This window comes from Mesoplodon bidens (assembly GCF_964165515.1).
Source record: "Mesoplodon bidens genome assembly, chromosome: 16".
NCBI lineage: Eukaryota > Metazoa > Chordata > Mammalia > Artiodactyla > Ziphiidae > Mesoplodon > Mesoplodon bidens.
The window spans coordinates 6,940,037-6,963,217 of NC_138173.1; the positions used below are offsets into that span (position 1 = coordinate 6,940,037).

General features: G+C 43.2%; 2 protein-coding genes across 8 annotated transcripts in view; one reads left to right on the plus strand and one right to left on the minus strand.

The window, feature by feature from the left end:
• The window catches only part of SDCBP (syndecan binding protein), a 31,446-nt gene extending 18,261 nt beyond the window's left edge, over positions 1 to 13,185 (plus strand). For 2 of the 4 annotated variants that reach the window (XM_081258142.1, XM_081258144.1), the window contains exons 3-9: positions 2,422 to 2,500; positions 3,616 to 3,725; positions 6,836 to 6,997; positions 8,737 to 8,912; positions 10,255 to 10,426; positions 11,184 to 11,275; positions 12,614 to 13,185. In XM_081258142.1, the coding sequence (XP_081114268.1) occupies positions 2,422 to 2,500; positions 3,616 to 3,725; positions 6,836 to 6,997; positions 8,737 to 8,912; positions 10,255 to 10,426; positions 11,184 to 11,275; positions 12,614 to 12,668 (846 nt within the window). In that variant the 3' untranslated portion in view covers positions 12,669 to 13,185. The remainder of the gene's footprint in view (positions 1 to 2,421; positions 2,501 to 3,615; positions 3,726 to 6,835; positions 6,998 to 8,736; positions 8,913 to 10,254; positions 10,427 to 11,183; positions 11,276 to 12,613) is intronic. The other 2 variants (XM_081258143.1, XM_081258145.1) reach the window with 1 other exon arrangement.
• Positions 13,186 to 13,208: 23 nt separating this feature from the next.
• Positions 13,209 to 23,181, minus strand: part of NSMAF (neutral sphingomyelinase activation associated factor) — a 62,110-nt gene continuing 52,137 nt past the window's right edge. For all 4 annotated transcript variants that reach the window (XM_081258141.1, XM_081258140.1, XM_081258139.1 and 1 more), the window contains 9 exons: positions 22,282 to 22,340; positions 20,005 to 20,072; positions 19,184 to 19,251; positions 18,654 to 18,777; positions 17,640 to 17,723; positions 16,616 to 16,766; positions 16,075 to 16,177; positions 15,846 to 15,955; positions 13,209 to 14,934 (listed from right to left, as the gene is read on the minus strand). In XM_081258141.1, coding sequence (XP_081114267.1) covers positions 14,840 to 14,934; positions 15,846 to 15,955; positions 16,075 to 16,177; positions 16,616 to 16,766; positions 17,640 to 17,723; positions 18,654 to 18,777; positions 19,184 to 19,251; positions 20,005 to 20,072; positions 22,282 to 22,340 — 862 coding nt within the window. In that variant the 3' untranslated portion in view covers positions 13,209 to 14,839. The remainder of the gene's footprint in view (positions 14,935 to 15,845; positions 15,956 to 16,074; positions 16,178 to 16,615; positions 16,767 to 17,639; positions 17,724 to 18,653; positions 18,778 to 19,183; positions 19,252 to 20,004; positions 20,073 to 22,281; positions 22,341 to 23,181) is intronic.

Below are 23,181 nucleotides of genomic sequence, written 5' to 3' on the forward strand. Positions count from 1 at the left end.
CACTGCAGTCTGGGGCTGGTTTTGTTTTATTTTTTTTCTTCATTTTATATGGGAGGTGATACTCGGGTTTTTGTTTGTGAGATGCCCCTGTGAAGGTGGTATTCATTTTCTCATCTTCTGGCCTCCTCTACCACGGCAAGACTACATTGCAGCAGTGAACCGGCAGTTTCTGTTTTGTAAACTGTTTTACAATAACCATTAGGCTTGTGGCTTTCAGTATCATACAGTCCCTGCACCTCCCTGCCCACTATGAGTCTTTGACAGGAGCCTGTGGTTGCCACACCTACGCAAAATAAGCTGGTAAGAAACCGTGATTTCATCAGTTTCCTGTCACAGTGAGCAGAGATTGACCCTGCTGGCTCCACGAGCGTGGTGTCTCCACATGCTTTCTGTAATGGCAGAAACAACACGCTCTGGCATAACTGTGCGCTCCGTGGGGGCCCCCCTGCTTCCAGACACCATCCCCCTCCCACCCTTTTTTTAAAAATAGTTTGAGATTTCAAGTATGTGTGAAATGATGTGCTACATTCAGTGGCTTATAATCCTTAAGCCCTTATTGTACCATCTTTCTTTTGTTTTTACTACAGGATATATAGTAAGTATATAACTTTGTTTGCAGAGAGCTTTCTATATGTGTTCTTACTTCAGTATTCCTTGGATGAGAACAATAGCAGTGAACGAAAGAACAGAAAATAATAGATTGGTGTAAAAAAGGAGTAACTTTTTAAAATTAGTCAATTCTGTTTTTTCAGAGCAGTTTTTAGGTTCACAGCAAAATTGAATGGAAGGTGGTTTCCATGCCAGTGACCCCTCCCATGCACCTCCCCCCCACCGACTCCACCTACACAGTGCATACAGTGCCGCCTTCCCCACTGCAGCATCCTCACCAGAGCCGTGTATTTGTTACAGTTGATTAACCTGCCCTGACACAGCGTTGCCACCCCAAGTCCAGAGTTACACTTGACGTTCACTCTTGAGGTTGTTCGCTCTGTTGGTTTGGACAGGTGTGTGGTGACATACGGCCACTGTTGTAGTGTCGTGTAGAGTATTTTCACTGCCCTCACAGTCCTCTGTGCTCCGTCCATCCCCCCTCCTTTTTTTCAGATTGGTGTCTTTTGCTTAGTGACGTGCATTTAAGGTTCCTGCGTGCCTGTTCACGGCCAGCTCATTTCTTTTCAGTGCTGAACAGTATTTTTTTCTTAGAGATCAGCCAGGAAGCAGTCCACTGGCCACTAGCTCCTTTTAGCTGATAGTTGGTGAAAGAATTTTCGTAATTCAGCATACTTTGAGTCTGTGGATATGTTTAAAATTATAAAGATTTTCATGCTGCATTTTATTTCAGTTTAGATTGTGACAAATTATGAAACAGTAAATGTTAAAGAATGACTCAATAACAAGCATATCAGAACATTTACAGTCCAGAGAGTGAAGCACCTTCAGTGGTTTTGCAGACTTTCCTTATTTAATTAAGCTTCCATCTCTCCAGGCATCTTTGGGACTACTCGTAGCATTAATTTCAGTGCTAGGTTGATATGTAGGTATAAACTTCATTACTTAATCGACATATTTCTGACTAAGTAAAAAATGGTATTAGAGATGGATCTTACAACTTACTGCCAACCAATGCCATGTGTCTATTTTAGAAAGTCAGATGTATCTGTAAAGGAAAAAGGAGTTCCTTCAGTGGAACACTTAAAACGACACAGGCTGCAAAGGCAGCCCTGGGAGGAGTTCCTGGCGTGCTTGCGCATGAGTCGTACCGATAAGTGTACGCACTGGCAAAGTTTCTGCAAGTTTGACAGTTATAAATTACATTACTTTACCGTCATTTTTATGTCCGTGATACAGTATGTGTTTTGCATACTTTGTATTATTTATGTATTTAGTATAACATAACCCCTTCTCGTACTTGCTAAAATGTAGATAAAGGTTATTTCAGTGGGATATGCTAAAATGGCAAAATAAATATAAGTAACTTAATAAATATTTAAATTTTTAGGTGTTTTTCTGATATATGACGTTTTATATAAATACGGTTAAGCTTTTTTCATATGTAAATAAGATACTTAGACTAATTAGCAAAAGAATAATGAAAACGTAATGTCTGTAACCTTCATTTTATAATGCATTTTGAAAATATTAATTTGCAGTAGCACTGTGAAATATTGATTATATGTAGAATGGTGCTAAGTCACATTTTATACGATAGTGTTAAATATTTATAACATGAAATACATTTTTGATTTGTGGATTTTCTTTGAAAAATATATTGCTGAAAGTGTTTGGAATTAAAATTTCTTGAATAAAACTAAAGTGTTTTTAGTTTCTTTTTGGAATTACTGGATTTAACTTATAAATTATATAAGAAGTTTAAGTATCTGTATAGCATTGGTGTTAGAATTTTCTTCTTTGCTTTTTCAGGCTCAAACTGCCTTTTCTGCAAACCCTGCCAATCCAGCAATTCTATCTGAAGCTTCTGCGCCCATCTCTCAAGATGGAAGTAGGTTTATATTTTGGGTTCATTCTCCTTGAACAGAGATACTTGTTAGGCCTTCTTTTGCTGAAATAGGGAATCCAAGATTTTTTTTTTTTTTTTTTAACACATACAGCATGAAATGGTGGTTAAAGCTCTAATAGTAAGAAGAAAAAAAATGTTCATTTCAAAAAATAACCCTTTAATCAGGAAAGTGAACTGTGAATATGAAGGTGTGTTTTATGACTTAATGAAAATTAAGTTAAATGGAATTCGCTGGCTGAACTGTCCTCTGTCTTTGCAGGGCTCGGGGGTTGGTAGAGTTGAAATTTCCAGCCACCTCCTTTTGAGGGAACTTCCCAAATCCTGGAATCTCTCCCTGGGTTTCATATCCTTCTTCCTGGTCCCTTTTCCTTCTAAGTTCATAGGGATTCAGGACAGAACTCTTAAATAACATGACTTAAGATACAAAAGGAGTGTTAAGTGGGTTTTTATGGCCTGTCATCTTACAACATTGTTTCTTTTAGAAAATTAATTTTAAGTCACAAAGCATGTCAAAAAGAGCTTTTGGAAATAGTACCTGACTTTTACTACTCAGTTAAATACTGTCAGTATTTAAATGTACTGTTTCCAAGATTTCATTGGTGTGTGGTTAACATTCTTAAAATGATATGACACTAAATAAATTTACAAGGTTTCAGTTTGTTTTTTTGTAGTTCAGAAGGATCATTTCATAGCTGTGTCTCCTGGATGAATTTAAAAAGTAGCTGACTGGACAGTGTACATTTTGGTCAGTTGTTCTTAAGTGGAGAATCAGTGGTATGTTTACAAAATTCCTAATCAAATAGGTTTAAGAAAAAGAAAAGGCAAGGTAATTTGGAAAAATTATTTCTACTCGAGTATTGTGAAATCTGAGGTTTCAGTTCAAATGTCTTATTTTACTTTCATCTTTAACTTTTTCTGTATTTTCCGTTTCTAATTGTCATTACAGAGAGTGGGATTCTCCAAATTGCTAATTTAAATCCATCTTAGATTTTATAAGTTAAATGTAATTTTTTAACACAAGTAAAAGTCCATAATAACAACAGTTTTTGAATATTCTACCAATGTTTTTTCTTTATTCATTTATTCGTTTATATTAGATCTCTATCCTAAATTGTATCCGGAGCTCTCTCAGTACATGGGCCTGAGTTTAAATGAAGAAGAAATACGTGCAAATATGGCCATGGTCCCTGGAGCACCAAGTCAGGGGGTATGTATAGTGTGATTTTGAATTACTTTACACATCGATATAAGCTAACTCGTCTTTGTGGTTAACTCACAAATTTATAACTTTCGCATTGACCTCTTCTCAGGAATTTTAGATTGCCTTCTGGATATCACTTAGTCTACTTATGTGCTATGACCGCTTTTCTAATTTATTAGGAGTGAAAGATTCAGATGCCTCTGACTGGTCCATTCTCCTTCATCTTCTGCATTTAGTCAGTTGAAGACCTAGTGATTCTGTTTCTGCTGTGTTTCTTCTATTCATGTAATCCATTCCAGTCCTGGTATAACCCTATTCAGGGTTTCTGTACTTGTAACCTAGATTATTACAGTAGTCTCTGACTTCTCTAGTAACTTCTTATATCAAACAGTGTTAGGCTGTGCTGGACTCATCATTCTGAAATATAGGTCTGTCATACCTTCTTTTTGCTCGTAATCATCTAACATTAGTCTAAAGTTCCTTGTAATTAGACACCAAATTCTTGGCTTAAATATAGTGTATCTCGGTCTTTTGTTAAGGTTATTGCGATAAGACCATAGAACTTTATAGCACTTGTTATAATTATAGGTAAATGCTTAACTTCATGAAGATGGGTCCATGTCTGTGTTGTTGCCATGACCCCAGTGCTTAACACAGTATCTGGCTTTTATTTATTCACCAGATGTTTATTAGAAACTTACTTACATCAGTCAGGACAGTTGGGACAATAGAAGCCACACTAGATTTTTCAACAGAGATAACTTAAGAAATCACAGACAGGTTGTAGAATTTAAAAAAGCAAAAGTGGAACACAGATGTAATTGCAGAAAGTAGCTGCTTCTCCTAGGGCTGGGGCGCTACACAGGGTGGAGGTTGGAATTACCAGAGCTGACGAGCATGGTGGAAGAGCCCCGTGACCTGGGCCTTGGAGGCGGGGACCCTGGCTGTGGGTACTGGTGCCTCTGAGGGGTTGTACCAGGGAGGCTGGTCCTGGGAGTGTCAATAAAATCTGGAGAATGGAATCAACTGCTGTCGGCAGCATTAAGGGCTAGACCCAGGCAGTGCTGCCAGGAGCCAGGGGGCAGGCAGGAGGAACGAGACACTTGCCCTCTTCCGCGTGTGCTGGGGTGCTAACCAGAAAGCCCCGGCAGAGGAGTATGTCATTTGCACGGTCAGGGCCCAGCCGCGCCAGCTAGGGTGGGTTTGCAGCTGACAGTAGCTTACACCTGGTGCTGCCCACTCCTGTGACCATTCGGTACATCCACACGCTTCCTTATAGTTTCCCCTGAAAAGATGCAGTTCTTCCTAAGGTTGAGGTTCAGCAAATATTTCCTATTAAGGGAACCATGGTAAGTATTTTAGGCTTTGCTAGCCACATGTCAGTACAGAGAACTCGAAGGCCTTCAGGCAGAAGTGAACTTGGCAGACCCGAGAGACAAGGCCTAGGAGATGGGCAGACAGGGCGGAGCGTGGTAGCAGATGGCGTTGGCGGGGTGGGCGTTGGAACGGTGGCCAGGGCCAGCTGGTCTGCAGCCTTGTAGACCATGGTAAGGGATCGGTCGGGCTCTGAGTTGTGGGAGTGACATAATCGGATTTACTTAAAAAAGGTTTCTGCGCTTGCTGTGTGGCGAATGAACCGAGGGCAAGATGGAAGCAGGGAGACTATCTGGAAGGTTACCGTAGCTGCCCGTGGCAGGAGCAGGCAGGGGTCACGTGGTGGTGATCGTGCGGTCTCAGTAAGAACACTAGGCAAGTGCTTAACAGAACTTGCTGGAAAGAATGAAGATTGCTAAAGTAAAGCCACTCCAGAGCTGCTCCTTGTCTTGTCCTATATTCCAGCTAAACTAAATAATTCATTTGCTTCTTAAGTTTTTCTTTTTCTATCCTATTACCTCATTTTCCTGTGCTCTTATAGCTGTAATCATTGACTTCTTGTAACTCTTAAAGTTATATTTTCTGGTATTGTGTTCTAATTTGTAGTATAGCTCTGTGTGTGTGTTACTCTGATAGACCATCAACTTTAGAATATGGTATCATAATTACCATGAATTCTGAACGAACCAATTTGCAGTCTGTGGTACGTGTGTAACTGAGGTTCCCTCTTTCCCTGTCATTGCTGCTCTGAGCATTGCAATTATTAGGTACATCAGAGCTTTTTATGACAGATTCCAATTAAGAAGCCTTGATAGGGCTTCCCTGGTGGCGCAGTGGTTGAGAGTCCGCCTGCCGATGTAGGGGACACGGGTTCGTGCCCCGGTCCGGGAGGATCCCACATGCCGCGGAGCGGCTGGGCCCGTGAGCCATGGCCACTGGGCCTGCGCGTCCGGAGCCTGTGCTCCCCAACGGGGGAGGCCACAACAGTGAGAGGCCCATGTACCGCAAAAAAAAAAAAAAAAAAAAAAAAGAAGCCTCGATAATAAATAAGCTCTTCCCTCACTGTCTCTGGTAGAGGAAAGGGTCCACTTAAAACAATAAACCGATTTTGGTCAAGAAAACTTGGAAAAAATGAGGAACTTGAAACAGTGGTACCTGACGGAGTCCCTAGTATAGCTATTCTAGGGCTGTTTGGTGTGTCTATACAGTTGGTTAATCCATAGATGTTTATCACTGGGGACGACAAATACCATTTGACTGTCTTGTGTGTCCGCACTCGTATAACGTGCACTTTTCATCCTCACAGTGGAGCTGGGAGCTAAGAAGTTTTCCCCTTTTATAGAAATTCTGAAAGCGTAAGTAGATTGTTGAAGATCAGGCCCTATAAAAGAACCCTCTGGAAAATGCTGAGCGAATTTCAAAAGCATGATATGGCCTTTATAACGTACAAAGATAATTTGAGTTGAAGACAAGCCAAAGTACGCATGAAATAAATGCCAGTGAATTCAAGGCAGCAGACAGAGAGAGTCCCTTGGAGACATATATGTGGGAATAAGTTACCTGAAGAATTAGTTTTTAAAAAAAAAGTCATTTTTGCAAAAAATCAAATTTTATCTGAAGGAAATAATTTTCAGATTATATTTTGGGAAGCCACAACTGAATATATTCAAGTAAATGATCATTTTAGATATTTTCAGGGAGAATGTTTCTAAATATTAACAGGTTGTGTATGTTTCTGCCAGCAGGTGGTAGCAAGAGCTTCCAGTGTGAACTACATGGTGGCTCCTGTAACTGGTAATGATACTGGACTCCGCAGAGCAGAAATTAAGCAGGGGATTCGGGAGGTCATTTTGTGTAAGGATCAAGATGGAAAACTTGGGCTCAGGCTTAAATCCATAGATAATGTAAGTATTTTTTTTTTTTACTATTTCTTTGAATTTGTCTCAATAGTTATTAAGTGATCAACGTTAGAATAATTTAAAATGTAGATGCTTTAACTGGTTTTAATGGTGCTCCGTGATCGAGAATGTTTTAAATCTGACTTTCCACTTGGAGATGCCGCCCTGTTCTGAAGAGGCAGTTGGCACTTCCAGCTTTACCTTGAATGAAATTGTTTTTTTCTTTTTTGAGTCCTTTTCTTGGAATAAAGTTGACTAGTCTGCATGTAAACACAACATAGTTTATACAGGTGGAATTCTGGCACTGAAATAGGGCAACACGTGTGGAAGTTAAGGGAAGACTGACCAGTGGGAATCAGTGGTCTCGTGATGTGTGTTTTTCAACTAAATGAAGATCATGTACCTTGTTGTAACGTGGTTTTACAGGTCTGTTATTTCCATCCTTCAGTTTGGGTTTAATGAGGCATTTTCTAGGCACCAGTGACTTTCAGAAGTACTTTGGAGTTACTTTTGCCTCTCACCTTACCAGATGGAAGAAATGAAACCCAGTTACTCTGAGGAAACATTTAGGAATGTTGAGGATGTGCCGAGTCTTTACCCTGATTTGTGGGTTTATGCGTTATTTATTGGATTCCTTTTCAGTCTTCGGTCTTCTTAGCTCAGTGTGACCACCTTTGCACATAGAAGAGGATGGTGTGGCCCATGGCAGAAGGGGGCTGAGGGCATTGTGTTTGTCTTCGCACACTCGTGGCTTGTGCAGGACACGTGAACTTGCTGCTCTGGGAAGCTCGGACTTCTCTGCTCTCCCTTCCTGTTCGGTGGATAGAGTACAATGCTGCCCTTTCCTCTGTCCTAAAGGAGGACCACACTCTTCACAGCCCGTCCCCCACAGCAGTTATCCTTGCAGCCGGTTTGTCCACTTGGCCGAAGCTCGTTGGTCCAGCCACTTCGCTGGGTGCCGCCTAGTTTTCAGGCACTGCCCTAAAGTGTAAGACATGCGACATCACGTCTGACCCAGCTTAAGATGAGAGAAAGGATCTAGCCTTATAAATGCTTCCTTTTCCTTTATGCTTACTTATTTATATTGTGCTCAACATCTGAGACTGAGAGTTTACATAAGTAAAAATATCCCTGTGGGTTTAGTTCTCAGTTAATTGTACAGTTTTCTGTATTTACTTCATAGTAGATTCCTTTAAGAACTGGAATGGTATTGAATGTGCCCACCTTTTTAGGCTGTTAAATCTAATTGTAGTGATTATGCATCATTTAGCAAGTGGGTAAAGGAATTCTTCAGCTCAAAAGGTAGAGTTCTGACCTTAGACTCTCATTTTTTAAACTGTAAGAGAAATCACATAACTTCTAACACTTCACTCCCTTTCCCCTAAATAATGATCAGGTGCTAATTACCTGTTTGGTATTCTATCAAACTCATAGAAGCTTACCTTTATTATAGTAATCTGACTTTATTTTCCTTGGTCTTTTTATTCCAAGATGGAGGGGGTGATGGAGGTTGGTTGGCTGGGTCATGATTTGAGGTAGAAATTACCATTGAGATCTCACTTTTTTACCTATTTCTTAGGGTACTGCCTTGATAAAATTTTTAGTTTTGTTCTTGGGGATAATGACACAATACTCATGTAATTTTTTTTTTAATAGGGTAGATTCCTAACCAGTTGGTTCCTAATTTTCCAGCATTTTTAAACATGCAGCAGTGGTAAATGACCAGTGATTTTCCTCTTCTCTAGGGTGTATTTGTTCAGCTAGTCCAGGCAAATTCTCCGTCCTCGCTGGTTGGTCTGCGATTCGGGGACCAGGTGCTCCAGATCAACGGGGAGAACTGTGCTGGCTGGAGCTCCGACCGGGCACACAAGGTGCTCAAGCAGGCTTTTGGAGAGAAGATTACTATGACCATTCGTGACAGGTGAGCTGGCTAAACCGTTCACCGGGAAACTCAAAACTGGTTTTCCTTTTCTTGGGCTTTTAAGATTCTGTGAATATAATATTTTGTTGCAGAAAATGATCAAATGTTATTGATTAGCCTTATACTCTTGCAGTTGTGCAGTGCAGATTGTTCTTTCATAGTTTGACTTTTTTAAAATAGCATTCTGGTTTAGCATACACTTTATTTCAGAGCTTATAGAAATTTGTCCTCTAAGAAGTACTTTCTGTTTCTCTAGAAAACAGAAAAGAAGGATAGAAAGGTAAGTAAGCAGCAGGCAGGCTTCTCAGCCTTGCTTTCCGGTGTTCTGCTCAGGGTAGACACGTGGTGCAGGGCCCCTGCAGAACTCCACAGGGTCTGCCGGTTCAGAAAACCCAATCTGGCTTTTTGGGTGGATGAGGCTCTAGTTGTGAGGTGGGAGGATGGAACGCTTTCTTTAGCTTGTTTATTTATAATGGAAACATTCAGCACATGTACTGTGGGCTTCCTTCCTGGCCACAGGGGTGTTGAGGGTGGACCTGTATCAGGTTTGGGGGTTTTATTTGTCTTAGTTAAACTTGTTTTATCTACCTGTGTGTTTCCATTTCTCACACATGGTAGGTGTTGAGTAAACATTTTGTAGACGAATGCCACCTTTGCTTATATCTAAGGGAAATTTCAAAAAGTAACTTGGACTAACACGAAGACATAACTGTTGTGATGTTTATAACGTGCAGTTGGTATTTTGTCGTGAAACCTGTGCAGTCACGTGGCAGAGTTGTAGAGTGGGCAGGTGCGGCTGGTGGGCGGCGCGTGCAAGCACACGGCCCTCTTTCTGAACCGCCTTTTCTCCTAAGGGGCTGGGGAGCTTCCGTGGTTCTTCTAAAACAGAGCAAAAATATCTTCTATAAAGTTTTCAAAATCAAGATGTGAGAAATATTTTAAAGGTTCTAAATAAGTATTTCCTAAGAAAAATTAAGCTCCGGGAAATATTAAGGAGTTAAAAAAGATAAAAATTCATTTTTAAGACTGATTTTTGTTCAAACCTGTCTTCATGTTAAATTACAGTGAGTACTGTAATGTCAAGGAAAGAGCATATTGATAAACTGCATGAAGCGTTAAGTCTTTGATGCTTATAAGAAGGAAATTGTAAGTTAGGCAAACCATAATGGAGAGAATTTCTTAGAAAGTCATCTTTTGCACTAAATCCGTGCCATACGTACTAAGTAGCTCTTACTGGAAACAGTGAGTTTATTGTGACAAAGTATCCAGTATGTCAGAGTGGAAATCCATGAAAATGCTTACTTTGGAATTAAAGTTTTAATTGAAGCCATTATGTTTACAGGCCCTTTGAACGGACAATTACCATGCATAAGGACAGTACTGGACACGTTGGCTTTGTCTTTAAAAATGGAAAAATCACATCCATAGTGAAAGATAGTTCTGCAGCTAGAAACGGTCTTCTCACGGAACACAACATCTGTGAGGTCAACGGACAGAATGTCATTGGACTGAAGGTCAGGAGCAGAACTTACGACTCATTCTACTGCGGTTTTATTTTAGCAGGCGTCTTTCATGTCTATTTCACTGGTGCTGTTATTGACCAAAATGTAGAACTTCCGTGGGGTCCTGGGCTCTGGCTGTGCTCTCAGGCTGGCACTACCAACCTGGAATTGTGGCTTCTGTAGCGGTGGGGGGGGGCTAGGCTAGATCTCTGAAGTCCCTCGACCTAGAACTGTGGAGACCTGAGAGCATTGAAGATTTTGAGGACACTCTGGATGAATGATTGCTTTTTTCAATCCAGGAGTTGTAGGAAATGCGTAATAGCTTATGTTCAGATTAGTACTTCATTCTTATGGCTTATTCCCTCTACCTGTTCCTAAATTATAGAACTATTTTGAGGTCTAAAGGTTTTCATTAAGACCTGCTCGTTTCATTAACCTGGGTTAAGAATACACAGTCAGCCGAGGGACTATGGTAATACTGTATATGGGGACAGTGATTAATTGTAAGTAATGAAAACAATGATTTGTTGACTGATATTTTCAACTCAGTTTACTTAACAGTTACCACTGATGAAATTGTGATTCTGTTGAATTAAAACTTGGTAAAGAAACTAGAAAAACTATAAATACCAAGGGTCAGGATTTTAGAGACATTAGCAAAACCTGAAAGGACATTATATATATATATACTTTTTACCAAGAATAACTTACGTTTTATATGTATTTAATAAAGCCTCAGTAGAATTAATTTTCATTGTTTTCTCAACAGGACTCTCAAATCGCAGACATACTGTCAACAGCTGGGAATGTAGTTACTATTACAATCATGCCTGCTTTTATATTTGAACATATTATTAAACGGTAAGTAGACAAATTCTTCAGCTTGATGCTGCGTTCATGTGACTTCCTAGAAGCACTGTGCTGCTTGTAATTCTCAAACCTTTGGGTTTTTTTACCTAAGCCATGACATTGGCATTATCTAGACACTTGAAGTAAATTATTTAAATCAGAGGAGTTGGTTGGTGAGGATGACCCCTCACAGATTCCCAAGTATGGGATAAAATGCACTTCCTACATTCTGATGTTTCCTAGTAGACAAAGGTACACAGTAGTGGCGGGCAGGCTCCCGTCTCCGTTTTCAGTGACGTCGTGGATTGTGGTCTGCCTGCAGCTCCTCCACACCTGCTTGTGGTTCACGAAGAATTCTTGCATGTGGGGTGCTGGAGGAACAGTCGTCTGTTTTGTTTTTTGGCTGCGTTGGGTCTCCGTTGCTGCGCGCGGCCTTTCTCTAGTTGCGGTGAGCGGGGGCTACTCTTCGTTGCGGAGCATGGGCTCTAGGCACGCAGGCTTCAGTAGTTGTGGCTCGGGGGCTCAAGAGCCCAGGCTCAGTAATTGTGGCTCATGGGCTCAGTAGTTGTGGCACACGGCCTTAGTTGCTCGGTGGCATGTGGAATCTTCCCAGACCAGGGCTCAAACCCGTGTCCCTGCACTGGCAGGTAGATTCTTAACCCCTGTGCCACCAGGGAAGCCCTGGGGGAACAGTCTTGATTCCCGGGAGCATCTCAGGAGGCGGCAGAGCGTGTGGGGGGTGCTGTCCGTCCTCAGGAACGGGGACTGGAAAGCTGAGGAGGGAGAACAGGAAGGGGGCGGCGGCCAGGGCTGTCTGCCCAGCAGCGTTTACACTCTGGCTTGGCTAAGCCAGTGTAGAATTCTTCTGTCAGAATCTACCTTGCATGTGGAAATAGAATTTAAAATATTAAAAACATACCACCTGTAAATGGTTTGTTTCAGCTTCTGGGTAGAATGCAGCTAGCCGCTCTTGGGGTCTTCACGGGGAGAGTTGTCAGGACTGATCCTGCAAGAGCTCACTTTTCTTAAATGTAATAGCTCCCACCCACTTGCTGCCAACAATAGTGGCATTGTCGTTTTCTGTCTTTCTTCTTAACTATCCAGCCTTACTATACAAAGATACAAGGACTTTTCTGTATCTTATCTAACTTCACTAGCGAGGATGCAGATAGCTTTTCACACTGGGTATTTTGCAAACAACTAGATTACCTGAAACCCTTAGATCTGAACTCATTAAGAAAAAAAAAAACCTTCCCCCCGCATTCCAACTTGATGCTAACAGTGCTAGTTTGGATTGGAGTTTTCTGGGAACCCAAACCTCAGTATTTAATGAAAGTGACTCTCTTGTAGGATGGCACCAAGCATTATGAAAAGCTTGATGGATCACACCATTCCTGAGGTTTAGAAGTCACGGCACAGTGGAAACTTCACTGAAGTCCTCCCGTTTACGTCTCTGGCAACTTACCTTATATTATGCACATGAAGCTTTCTAGGAGCCAGCAAGCATATGCTGCATGAGGACCTTCCTGTCTTACAGTAGGGCTGGGAATCTTACTGTTTGATCTGATATCTTGTTCCGACTTCAAGATAGTTGTAGCCTTATCCTGATTTTACAGTTGAAAGACTTACTTTCATAGACTAGTGTCTTTACTGGAATCCAGATGCTTTTACAACCCGTGGCATTAGGATGACTGATGCTTTGCTGGAACCTGGGTATCCAGGTAGTGCTGTTCATATCACTTTTTAGTTCTATGGTATATGTGCATTTTTACTGTTACCATAGTACATTTAGAATGATTTTTTTCTTTCAGTTCTGTTTGTATAAAACACCAATTAAGTAACACTGGTTTCATTCCATGTAAGCATTATACAGTGTATGTATGTAGGCTGCAAGAGAATTGACTATCATTACGTTTTAACTACCTTTACTTAATATGCTTGGACTGTCCCCTTAACAAACAACGTTAAGCATCTAGAATAAAGCCAAACTCTTGCTGCCTTTCTAAAACCCCAAATGCAGTTCTCTGTTAAACTGAAATGGACACTAGCCCAGAGCAGTGTAACGGGTCCATACTGAGCAAAGAGCACAGTTGCATTTGAGATTTTCTAGTCCTCGTGTAACGGAAGCTTTTCCTCTGAAAGTTACTGGTATCACTTTCTGAGAAATGAGTCACTATACGTAACGTAAAAATTCTTGTACTAAATAGGATAAACTTTGACTTCTTTTTCATGTGTAGATTAAGCGGGATCATACCTGGTTTGGCACTTACATGTAACCTAGCTGCTCTGGGATGTCTTACAATGCTGGCCTGGGAATTTGTTCCATTTCCTGACCCTTCTCTGCAAACAGAATGACAGTGACACTTCATCCTGATTTGTTTTCCCTTCTCTTTGGTTTATGCCTATTCTATTTTAATTGAAGATGTATAAATAAACTTAGATTTTAGTCTGTCTGTTATTTGCATCATTGGAAACACTAGGCCTGTGGGAGAGCGTCATCTCCCAGAGCGGCCGCCACCCGGGAGCCTGAGGAACGCCCCTCTGTACTGAGAGGGCCTGAGTGTTGGGAGAAGGGCCTCCAGCCGGGAAGCCCAGCCCCACTTACAGCTGAGCAGCGGGACCGCACCGAGCCTATTGATTCTCCCTGGAGGCACCCAGGCCGAGTCACAGTTAACATTCAAGATCCACCAGGGTTTTTAAACAGTGTAGAAAAATCTTACGTCGCATACTTTCTGTGGTTCAGAGGTGGTCAGTGCTACTGCTGCACAGCTTACCTCGTGCGAAATGCAGAGAAGCCAAGCACGGCACGTGTCTCAGTTTGATTCTCTACCTCGTTATCTGGACCGGTCTGAAGATAGTTACAAAAGTACAGGATGATGTTCACGATACTCAATATGGTTTTCTAGAAGGATCAGTACTTAAAGTACCCAGTACTTTGTTAATAAATCATTTAAATGAGAAAATGAAAACTGCTTTCATTACAGAAAAATATTTTTAATGTCATAGAAAAGATAAGCATTAATAGCTATAATGAAATAAACTGTTCCCATACACAGTAAACTGTTCTAAGAACTGCTAATCCTTCCCCAGGTTCTTAGAATCTGGGGCCAGTCGGTTATAGAAAAACCACTCTGTGGAAGCACACATCCCAAAACCCAGTGAGCAGCAACTGTGTCGATTAGGAAGACATAACAGAGTGACTGGGCAGCAGAGAATACTCACATTTTCTTGGAAAGTCCTTAAATTGTTCGGTGCTTTGGGAATTCCCCAGCTGGTTTCGTATCTCTCAGCTACGCTCTTTGCCACCCAAACTTGTCTTCTGACTGTCGTCCTGGGAGGACCACCTGCCTCACAAACGTTAAGTTTTTCTCCCCAGTGCTGCCACAGCTGCATCTGCCTTAGAGGATGACAACTAATGGCTTTCAGTGAAGTCACCATGATTTATAAAGTTTAAAACCACAGATTTCTCATGTGGTAAGACTTCTAATTACTATAATTGCACATTCACCAGTTCATTTAAAAGTTTGGTTTAAAAATGCATTACATAGAGTTCAATAATATTCGAGGAAAAGGCACTTAATACTGCAATTTCCAGAACATAATTTGTCTGTCTTCCCCTCCCGTGATGACACTGCTGCACTGTTCGTTCATCCACATACACGTTACGGCACCTGCGAAAAGAGACGTGTGGTTAGGGGGTGAGCTGACCAGGAGCTACCACGTGGTCTTGTCCTATAATACAATCTGCATGAACCCAGAATAACTACTCAGTACAAGGAACTTCGGAGGAATAAGAAACTATTTGAATGTAAAGCTAAAGCAACTGGGAATTGCAGAACAGAATACAAATATTATATACACCTGTGACAAAAGTCAGGCAGCAGATGAGAAGTAGGGAATTGGTGTGAGTTTGCCGGTTTACTTCCATTTCTATCAGGAGTCAAAGTGTTATTTAAAGCTTGTGAGCTGGGGAAGAAAGGCATAGACAAGTCACTTTAATGTATAATGTAACGAAGTAATAACCACAGACAACAGTGACAGAGGGAACAGAGTAAGGTGGGCAGTCAGTAGATACTTAGAACCGTAGCCATTACAAGAATTAACCATAAATCCTCCAAGGGCTCTAGAGGAGAGGAAGATGTGCAAATGTAAGCAGAGTGAAAACCCGACGGGCAGGACGATGACGCACACAGCAGCGCGTCCTTCAATAACACGAGACACCTCCAGAAACCCAGCTGCAGAGTCTTCCCAGGAGGAGGCCCGGGAGGGGGGGGGGGTCTGTGGGAGGAAGACTTCATTTCCACTGTAATTCATTACTTTTGTACTGTTTCTACCCTGTGCATGTATTAAATGTACATGCAGCTTTTACTTAGCTTTTAATTCTCCACGTGGAAGTTAAAAACTTCCATTCTGGAGTCTAATGTCTCTCAACCCAAGAGATGCAGATGGCCTGGCCAGCCAGGCTCCGGAGGGGAACGTCCACAGCACAGAGGACACACGGGGAGTTTTCTGCTTGAGAAGGGCACGTCCGCTGGTGGGAAAAGCAGGTTTGGTGGAGCCAGGTCAGCGGCAGACAGCTTACCTGTGTGGCCCTGGATTCTCTCCCTGATCTTCCCCCCGAGAAGGTCCCAGACAAGCAGCTCACCGGACTGACTCCCGGATAAAACAGAATTTCCGTCCCAGAGAAAGCACCTGCAAGAAGGATTCAGAAATCATCGTTGGTCGTGAAGGAAAGGCCAGAGCAGGCCCTGCGCCGTGATCGTGAGCCTGTCCGTAAATGTCTGCACCCCGAGTAACTCGAGAAAGTGCACCTCTGGGGCTCGTCCGAAGTCACAGAAGAGATGAGCATTCCTGTCTGCACATCGACGACATTTAGACAGCCGTCTTCTCCTGCGCTGAGGACGTGGCGACTGTCTGTAACACAAGGCGGAACGTGGATACGGGTTACAGCCTCACAAGTGTGGTTTAGATTAATCTGAGATTTTACTTCTGAACCCAGGGGCCAAATGTTCACTTGAGCTGCAGCTACTTGTTGTATTTAACCAATGATGACTAGCCTCTCCCTGAAATGCTTCTGTTCTTAAGACACTGGGCTGATGACCCTTTGGTGTGAATTCATTTACACCTTATAAATTAATTTCTCCAGTGAGGTGAGGAATTAAGAACAGTACCCAATACTGCTTTTCTAATAGATACAAATACCACATAGACCGTATTTTACCACGAAGCAGCCTTACCCATAGGCAAAACCTTTTATCAGCAAACAGTGCTTTTCTTTTTATATTCTTATATATTTCAAAATAATAATTCCAGTTCCCCTGGTGTTATCTGTATTAAAAAGGCTAATATTACCTGGGCTGAAAGCAGTATCACATACAGTCCCTGAGTGACATGGAATCTGGTGCAATATGGTGGCTGCAATAAGGTCCCAAATAGTCACTGTGCCTTCTTTGGTGCCTGAAACCAACAGTGTGCTTGCGGCGCTTAAACTGATTGTATCGACCTAGAGAAGAAAACGGACGGTACTCCAGTTAGAGTCATGGTCATTGAGCTGCGTTTCCCCAGCCCATTCTTTTAACACCACCTACTGAATGATAATTCATTTAAAAGTGAAATTCTTCATATGTCAGTGAATACAATGAAGTACTGCTGGGGTAAATGTAACACTGTTTTAAAAAGAGCCTAAAATTGACAGTCTCAGAATGATAACTCCATGAGTAATAACTGGTGGCAGGGTGCAAGACTGCCTGAAGCCCAGCGGCTCCACGATCATCTGGGGAGGTGGGGACCTCTCCGGGTTATACTCGCATGCCCTTCTTGAACTACACAGTAAATAATACGTCTCAACCCCAGTCTGCTGACCGTGCAGATCAGGCACCAGTTCACAACCTCAGAGGAAAGGCAGTACTGCAGGCCACGGTATGTGGCCATGACCTCGTGAAGACAGAGTGGGTGAAGAGGACGCGGTGCCAGCCTTGTGCGCCCACTGCATGCACCATGCAGACAGGTTGGTGTCCTCACCCTAGACAGAGGGCCCCCTTCTCCACCCTTGGTGTCAGAAAACACATCTAGTTGCCCCAATAGTGTGAGGATACCCAGGTATTCAACGTCGTGCTCAGACACTGGTCTTTTGGAAGTCTAGCTGGATGGTAGCTAATTCTCAAAGAAACAGCAAACTGGAGGAAAAAAGACAAAGAAGACTTGGAAGCCCAAAGAGTCAGCTCCAAGAAAAGAGCTGAGAGTTCGCCTGTGCTCTCCCCTCTGATGAGCAGAATAAGCAAAGCAAAAGATCATAAACACACAAGTGAAGCCAAGAACCTCCACCACCCTGGACGGTTCAGCTGGGCTCCCGTGTGGCTCTGTTGCCGGTACTCACACCGACGTCGTGCTCCAGCTCGGCCAGCAGGTCAAACTGGTGTCTCCTGGAGCCTGGCGTCTCTGCAGGAACCCCGGACCACACCTAGGACGGGACCCATAGCAGAAGGTAGTTGCAGACACTATAAAAGCATTTCTAACACGTGCAGGAAAAACTCTCCTGACTGACCAACTCCCCAGCTGCCAACAAAATGAAATGCCGTGAGGCTCGGTCCCTCTGCCACCTGCCTGAGCTTTTATTCCCACCACCACGTGCTTCCCGAGAGTCCGCTGTACCCGTGTCTGCTTCCGTCTCTTGCACTTGCTGCTGTGACTTAAGGATTGTGTGAACTAAAGAAATCAGAGTGCGGAAGTGTTGTGTCTTAAGGTTTTGAGAAAACTCAAAAAGGCAAGTCACCAAAAAAAATTAACTGAAATCACACGTAGGCAAGAAAACTTAACCTACAAGAATGCCCCCCTCAGGGGTGGGGGCACAGAGATGATGAAAACCTCTTGAAGGAATTCTAATGGTTTTAGGTTCTTGCTTTCTGTTTATATAAATGCAAATTGGAAACCAAAGAGGATGAATACTGCTGTGGTTTATGCAATAAAGTTGTGCAGAATTCCGAAGAAAAGGCCAAGTATGGTCCTACGTCAATAATGGTGAAGGAATGTGTGTTTCTGTGTTCTGACTTTAAATACAGTGTCTTGCCTTTCAGTGATTCTCCACTTTAACTTGATATTCACTGATCAACTGCTAGTTCCGTAGCTGCTGCGTGAGGTAAGAGGGGCTGCTGTATGTTTCCCTCTAAGTCTGCTGTCTAATGAGCCACCCAACCCCCAGTGGAACACACAAGACAAACTCAGGAAAACGTCCTCTTATATTAAGACGTGCACACACTAAACACAGGCAGTAACCTTCCACATCCTTATACATCATTCACACTTTGTGAAAAAGTGACTGAACAGCAGGGAGCTGAATGGCTTATGATATTTGTATTATCCAAACATTTTAATTTAGAAATTGTATATAGACCTTCACGGTAGAGTCCCATGACGCAGAATACAGCCTGTTGTCACGCCAACAGATCTTACTAACAGCATCATCATGTCCCATTAATGTGTCTTGGCGTCTTCCAAATGCAATGGAATAAAAATAGCTAACATAAAAGATAATGAGAACTATTAAGACAGCATTCCAGCTTCATGTTAAGACTCTTAAATACATTTTCAAGAAACTTTAGATCATTTAATTCTATACTTATTAAGGCCCACTGGAATTACAGATTACTTGTTCTCATGTTATTAAACCAAATACTCAAAATATGAATTTAAAACTAGAAATTTCCAGGTCTGCCTCATCTGTGTCTTCACCTCAATTTAAAAGCTTAGAGGAAAATAGAGTCCGGCTGGAGAAATTACTAGACTCAGATAATCGCGTCCAAATCCAACTGTCCTCATCGGCTCCCTTTGAAAACAACGGGAGACCCACCCTCTCCTGCTTCACATCCACACAGGGAGCTGCGCTGCGTGTGGGGTCGCGAGGGGGCCCGCACAGATACATACATGTTGTTATCCCACGAAGAGCTTACGACGGTGGCATCTCCCGGTAAAAGTAAACACGATGATAAAGCCTGAAATACAAATGATCCACCATTAATAATTTACAAAACTTAGTGAATCCTTAACGGGGTAAAGCTATCTTACAAGTTCCCCCAAAATTAATGCTCAAATTCCGTTTATGTTGGCCTTCCTCATATTCATGAAGTGTCTTTTCATCTGGCTAATTCCAGATGCCTAGTTTCTTCCCAAATGTAGGAAAGTTAAAGGGTGTCGAGTGCATGAGGACCTAGCCTGACGGTCCTCACTGCCCTGGGCTGAGGGACCCCTACTTACATCAGAGCGAGTCGGGAGGGGTGCAGGTGGGGACTGTCCTCAAGAATCCAAACACCGGCTCTGGGTTACAGACTCAGGTGGGGAAGGAAAGCTTCCAAAAGTCCTTAGGGAATTTCAAAATCTTTCGGATGCTTTACATTAACAATAAAATGTATTTTTTCAGAAGAACTGATTTTCTAGTATTAGGTATCCTATCAACTCAGAAATGCATTAAGTTATATAAGCAGCACACAGACATTTAGTCTGACAGTTCCAAAAAAGGCAAGATTTACTAAGGAGAATTCTACTTTTTAGGTTACAAATAAAACCACAATAACATGAGAAAGAGGCAACTTGAAAAAATTTCTAGTTTAGAAGGAATCTAAGGCATTTGGAACAGAAATAAACCCGACTGTTTGGGAAGAAACAAAGTGTCATATATGTGTGTATATAAAACAAACTGCTACATGAAATTCCACCATAACACTGATGTAAAATTAAAATGAACTCACCATATTTGAAAATGATATACTTCTTTGTAGCATCTTGGATTCTTTGGAAAACATCTTCAAGGTGGAATCTAATTTAATAATGACAAAGCAAACATATAAGAAAGATTTCCTGACCCTTACAGATGACCAGCACACGCAGAGGTAACAGGTGAGGTGACCGAGGGCCATGTCCCCGACGAGGACGCTACGGTCTGTGGAGTTCTGTGATCTGTGGCTCCACCACAAGGAGGTCAACTTAAAGCCATGACTGAAGGCAGAATGAAGCCTAATTACTGACAGAAGCTAAAGAGGAAGAAAAGAGCAATTTTAATATTAAAGAAAACAAAAGGATTTGGGCAGTGTAAGTTTCTCTTTTTCACATAGCCCAATCATGGTGTGATATCCTTGTCGCGCATGACCATTTATGGAAGAGAAGCACTAACTTTCTAAATAATAATAAACTAGGGATTACAACGTCCAAGCTCTTAATTTCCTTGCCTAACAGAAGCTTTTAGAAGTGCATCAAGGTAAACCTCTTAAACGACAAGACTGCAAATTACAGTGTGCTCCAAACATCCCATATTTGCAATATGTAACATTACGTTTCCTAATTTGAAAACACACAGCATGATAAATAAAAGGTCAGATGAGCTTTAAATAATGTCTTCTGTATAGTAAAATCTAACATTTCCACCTAATTTTTGCCAACACCAACACGCAGACATGCACCGGGACGTCCTACAGAAAACGGTCAGCCAGCCTGGTGTGTAAAGCTGCTTTTCTCAAAATCAGAGGTTCCCTCTTGTACTAGAGGTAATCACGTCAGAGGCTGCTGAGAGCTGGTCCCCCAGGTGATGGGGTCACCCGTGGGGTCGCCCATAAGCCTGGATACACACCACCTCTGAGGAAGAACCGTAACTCTGGGGTGATCATCAGGGTATACATAAGTCAGTAATGCAGGTGTAAACAAAAATGCATATAAATCGGCAACATGAGTTATTAACAGTGAAGAAACAAACAGAAAAAAGACCCAAAAGCTTTTGACTGAAAAGAACCCCCCCATGCCCCCTTATCTGGCAAGTTCACAAAGAAGTGCTAGGCTTAATAAGCCTCAGAGGATTAAAGCCCTGATGCTCGTAAAACTCAGGTTTACAAGGTCAGACCAGTACAGGGAACGGAGGGATTTAACAAACCATGACAGACAAATCCAGCCAAGAATGCCGGCTTTGCTAACAGGTCAGGGTCTCGTCTCGGGTGGTGGCGCTGGCAGGAGCCCTGGCAAAGCGCGACTGCTCGCTCGTGCCACCGCGTTGTCGTCTCGGTGACCCTGGAGCGGCCCCGTGTGTACGCTGCGTGTGAACCAACTCTGGTCCACAGTGGGATCATTTTCTGTGCTTTGTGGAAAACTCTGGTTTACGAAATCTGAGCTCATATTTGAAAGAGAAAGGAAGGACGCTACGGATGTGAAGCCACGATCCCAGAACCTAAGAGCAGTAACTGACTTACCCGGAGGTGTGCAGTTGGACAGCACCTTCCCTTAACTTAATGGATGAAAAGTAGAATTTCCTACGATGACGACCAAAGCGCCAGTAGCCAGCCACTCACAGCCAGGTACGAACCCTGTCCAAACCAGGTGTCTTAAAGCTCAAACAGGGCAGCTAAGCTACTCGCTTCTCATCTCCGCTGCCCCCGGCGCGCCTGTCAGCACGCTTCAAACAGGACGGGGACGAGATAAAGAATGACTTATGGTGTAGACGGCCGGGAAAGGCAGCGCTGTGGCTGCCAGCAGAGGCTTGACGCTTAGCCCTCTTGTAGGATCAAAACAGTGAAGTTCCGGTGTGTCATCAAGCTACAGTTACAAGTCCTATCAACCAGCCGCTGCAGGGCTTCTGCGTGATTTTGGTAACGTGTAAGACATTAACAATGTGTGAGTTAGCTTCTGAGCTAAATCCTCCAGTCAACACCCAGAAGCACACACCAAGTGACGAGTGAAAAGCTGACAGCACGTGTGCCCTGTGCCGGCGACGCCCCGTGTGTGGCTCGGCCCTCAGGGCGGGAAAGGTCCCAGCACACGCTCTCGCCGCCCCAAATCCTGGGAAACCTTCTCAGCAACAGAGAGGCATTTTTCATTACTGTTTTTAGCTAATCACAGTGGAATGTTACGCAATACACCACAAACTAACTGCTCAAAGTTTATTTTATGTGGAGGCGGCACATGAAGGTACAGTCCTGGACCGAGTGAGGAAACTTGGATATTTGTGATTCCAGGTAACCCTCCTTTCAGGTAGGAAAACCTACCTTGTGAGGTTGTAAAGACGGACGACCCACTGCGAGAGACTGCTATGCCCGTGACTGCCCTGTTGGAAAACAAGGTTTCATAAATTACCGTCAACCACGTGCTAGGACACCGGTCTCCTTCAAGGCCTTGATTTAATTTAATTCAGCCCAAGTTTCTGTCATCTTTTTCGTCACAGCTTGTTCTGCGGGACCTGTCCCACCTTCCAGGAAGTCATGGCTTGGCAACTCCTAATTCTGTCCTGGCAACGCCTGCGGCTGGAAAACACCCCGACCCTTAGCTCCCGGGCTGCCCTGCCCAAAGGCTGCCTGCCCACGTCTGCCCCCTGGATAACCAGTAATGCTAGGTGACCGCCACCCAAACCACTGACGCCCCCCGAGCAGTCACTGCACTCGCTTCATCACTTAGCATCTGGCCAATGACGATGTCACCGTCTGGTCCTGAGGCAGGCTGGGACCGGGGACCCTTTGCTGCAGTGCCTGCACCTGGACAAACGTCTCCTCCAGCCACAGATACAAAGAAACTGTGAAACTATAAGGGACTGAAAATAACTGCATGCGTGCCCAGCTGGGGCACATTATGGGCAGCAAGATACAAAGACCAAAAAACCCAAAGGCCACTTCTGAAGAGCTGGGAGCAAAAGCAGGGCACCGCCCGTGCCCCCTGCACACAGCACCACCCAAGGGGTGGGCACGCCACCTAAGCCCCACTCCAGCCGACCCCTGGACACGCCCCTGCCCTCACCCCAAAGAGGGGACCAGCTTGCCACTGCCTGGTGGGCCCAGCAAGGGCACCTGCTGTTTGTTCCCCTTGCCCCGCGACAGCAGGAGCCCCAATAAAGCCTTGCCTGAATCTCCTGTCTGGCCTCTTATCAATTTCTATTGATTAAGGAGGCCATGGAC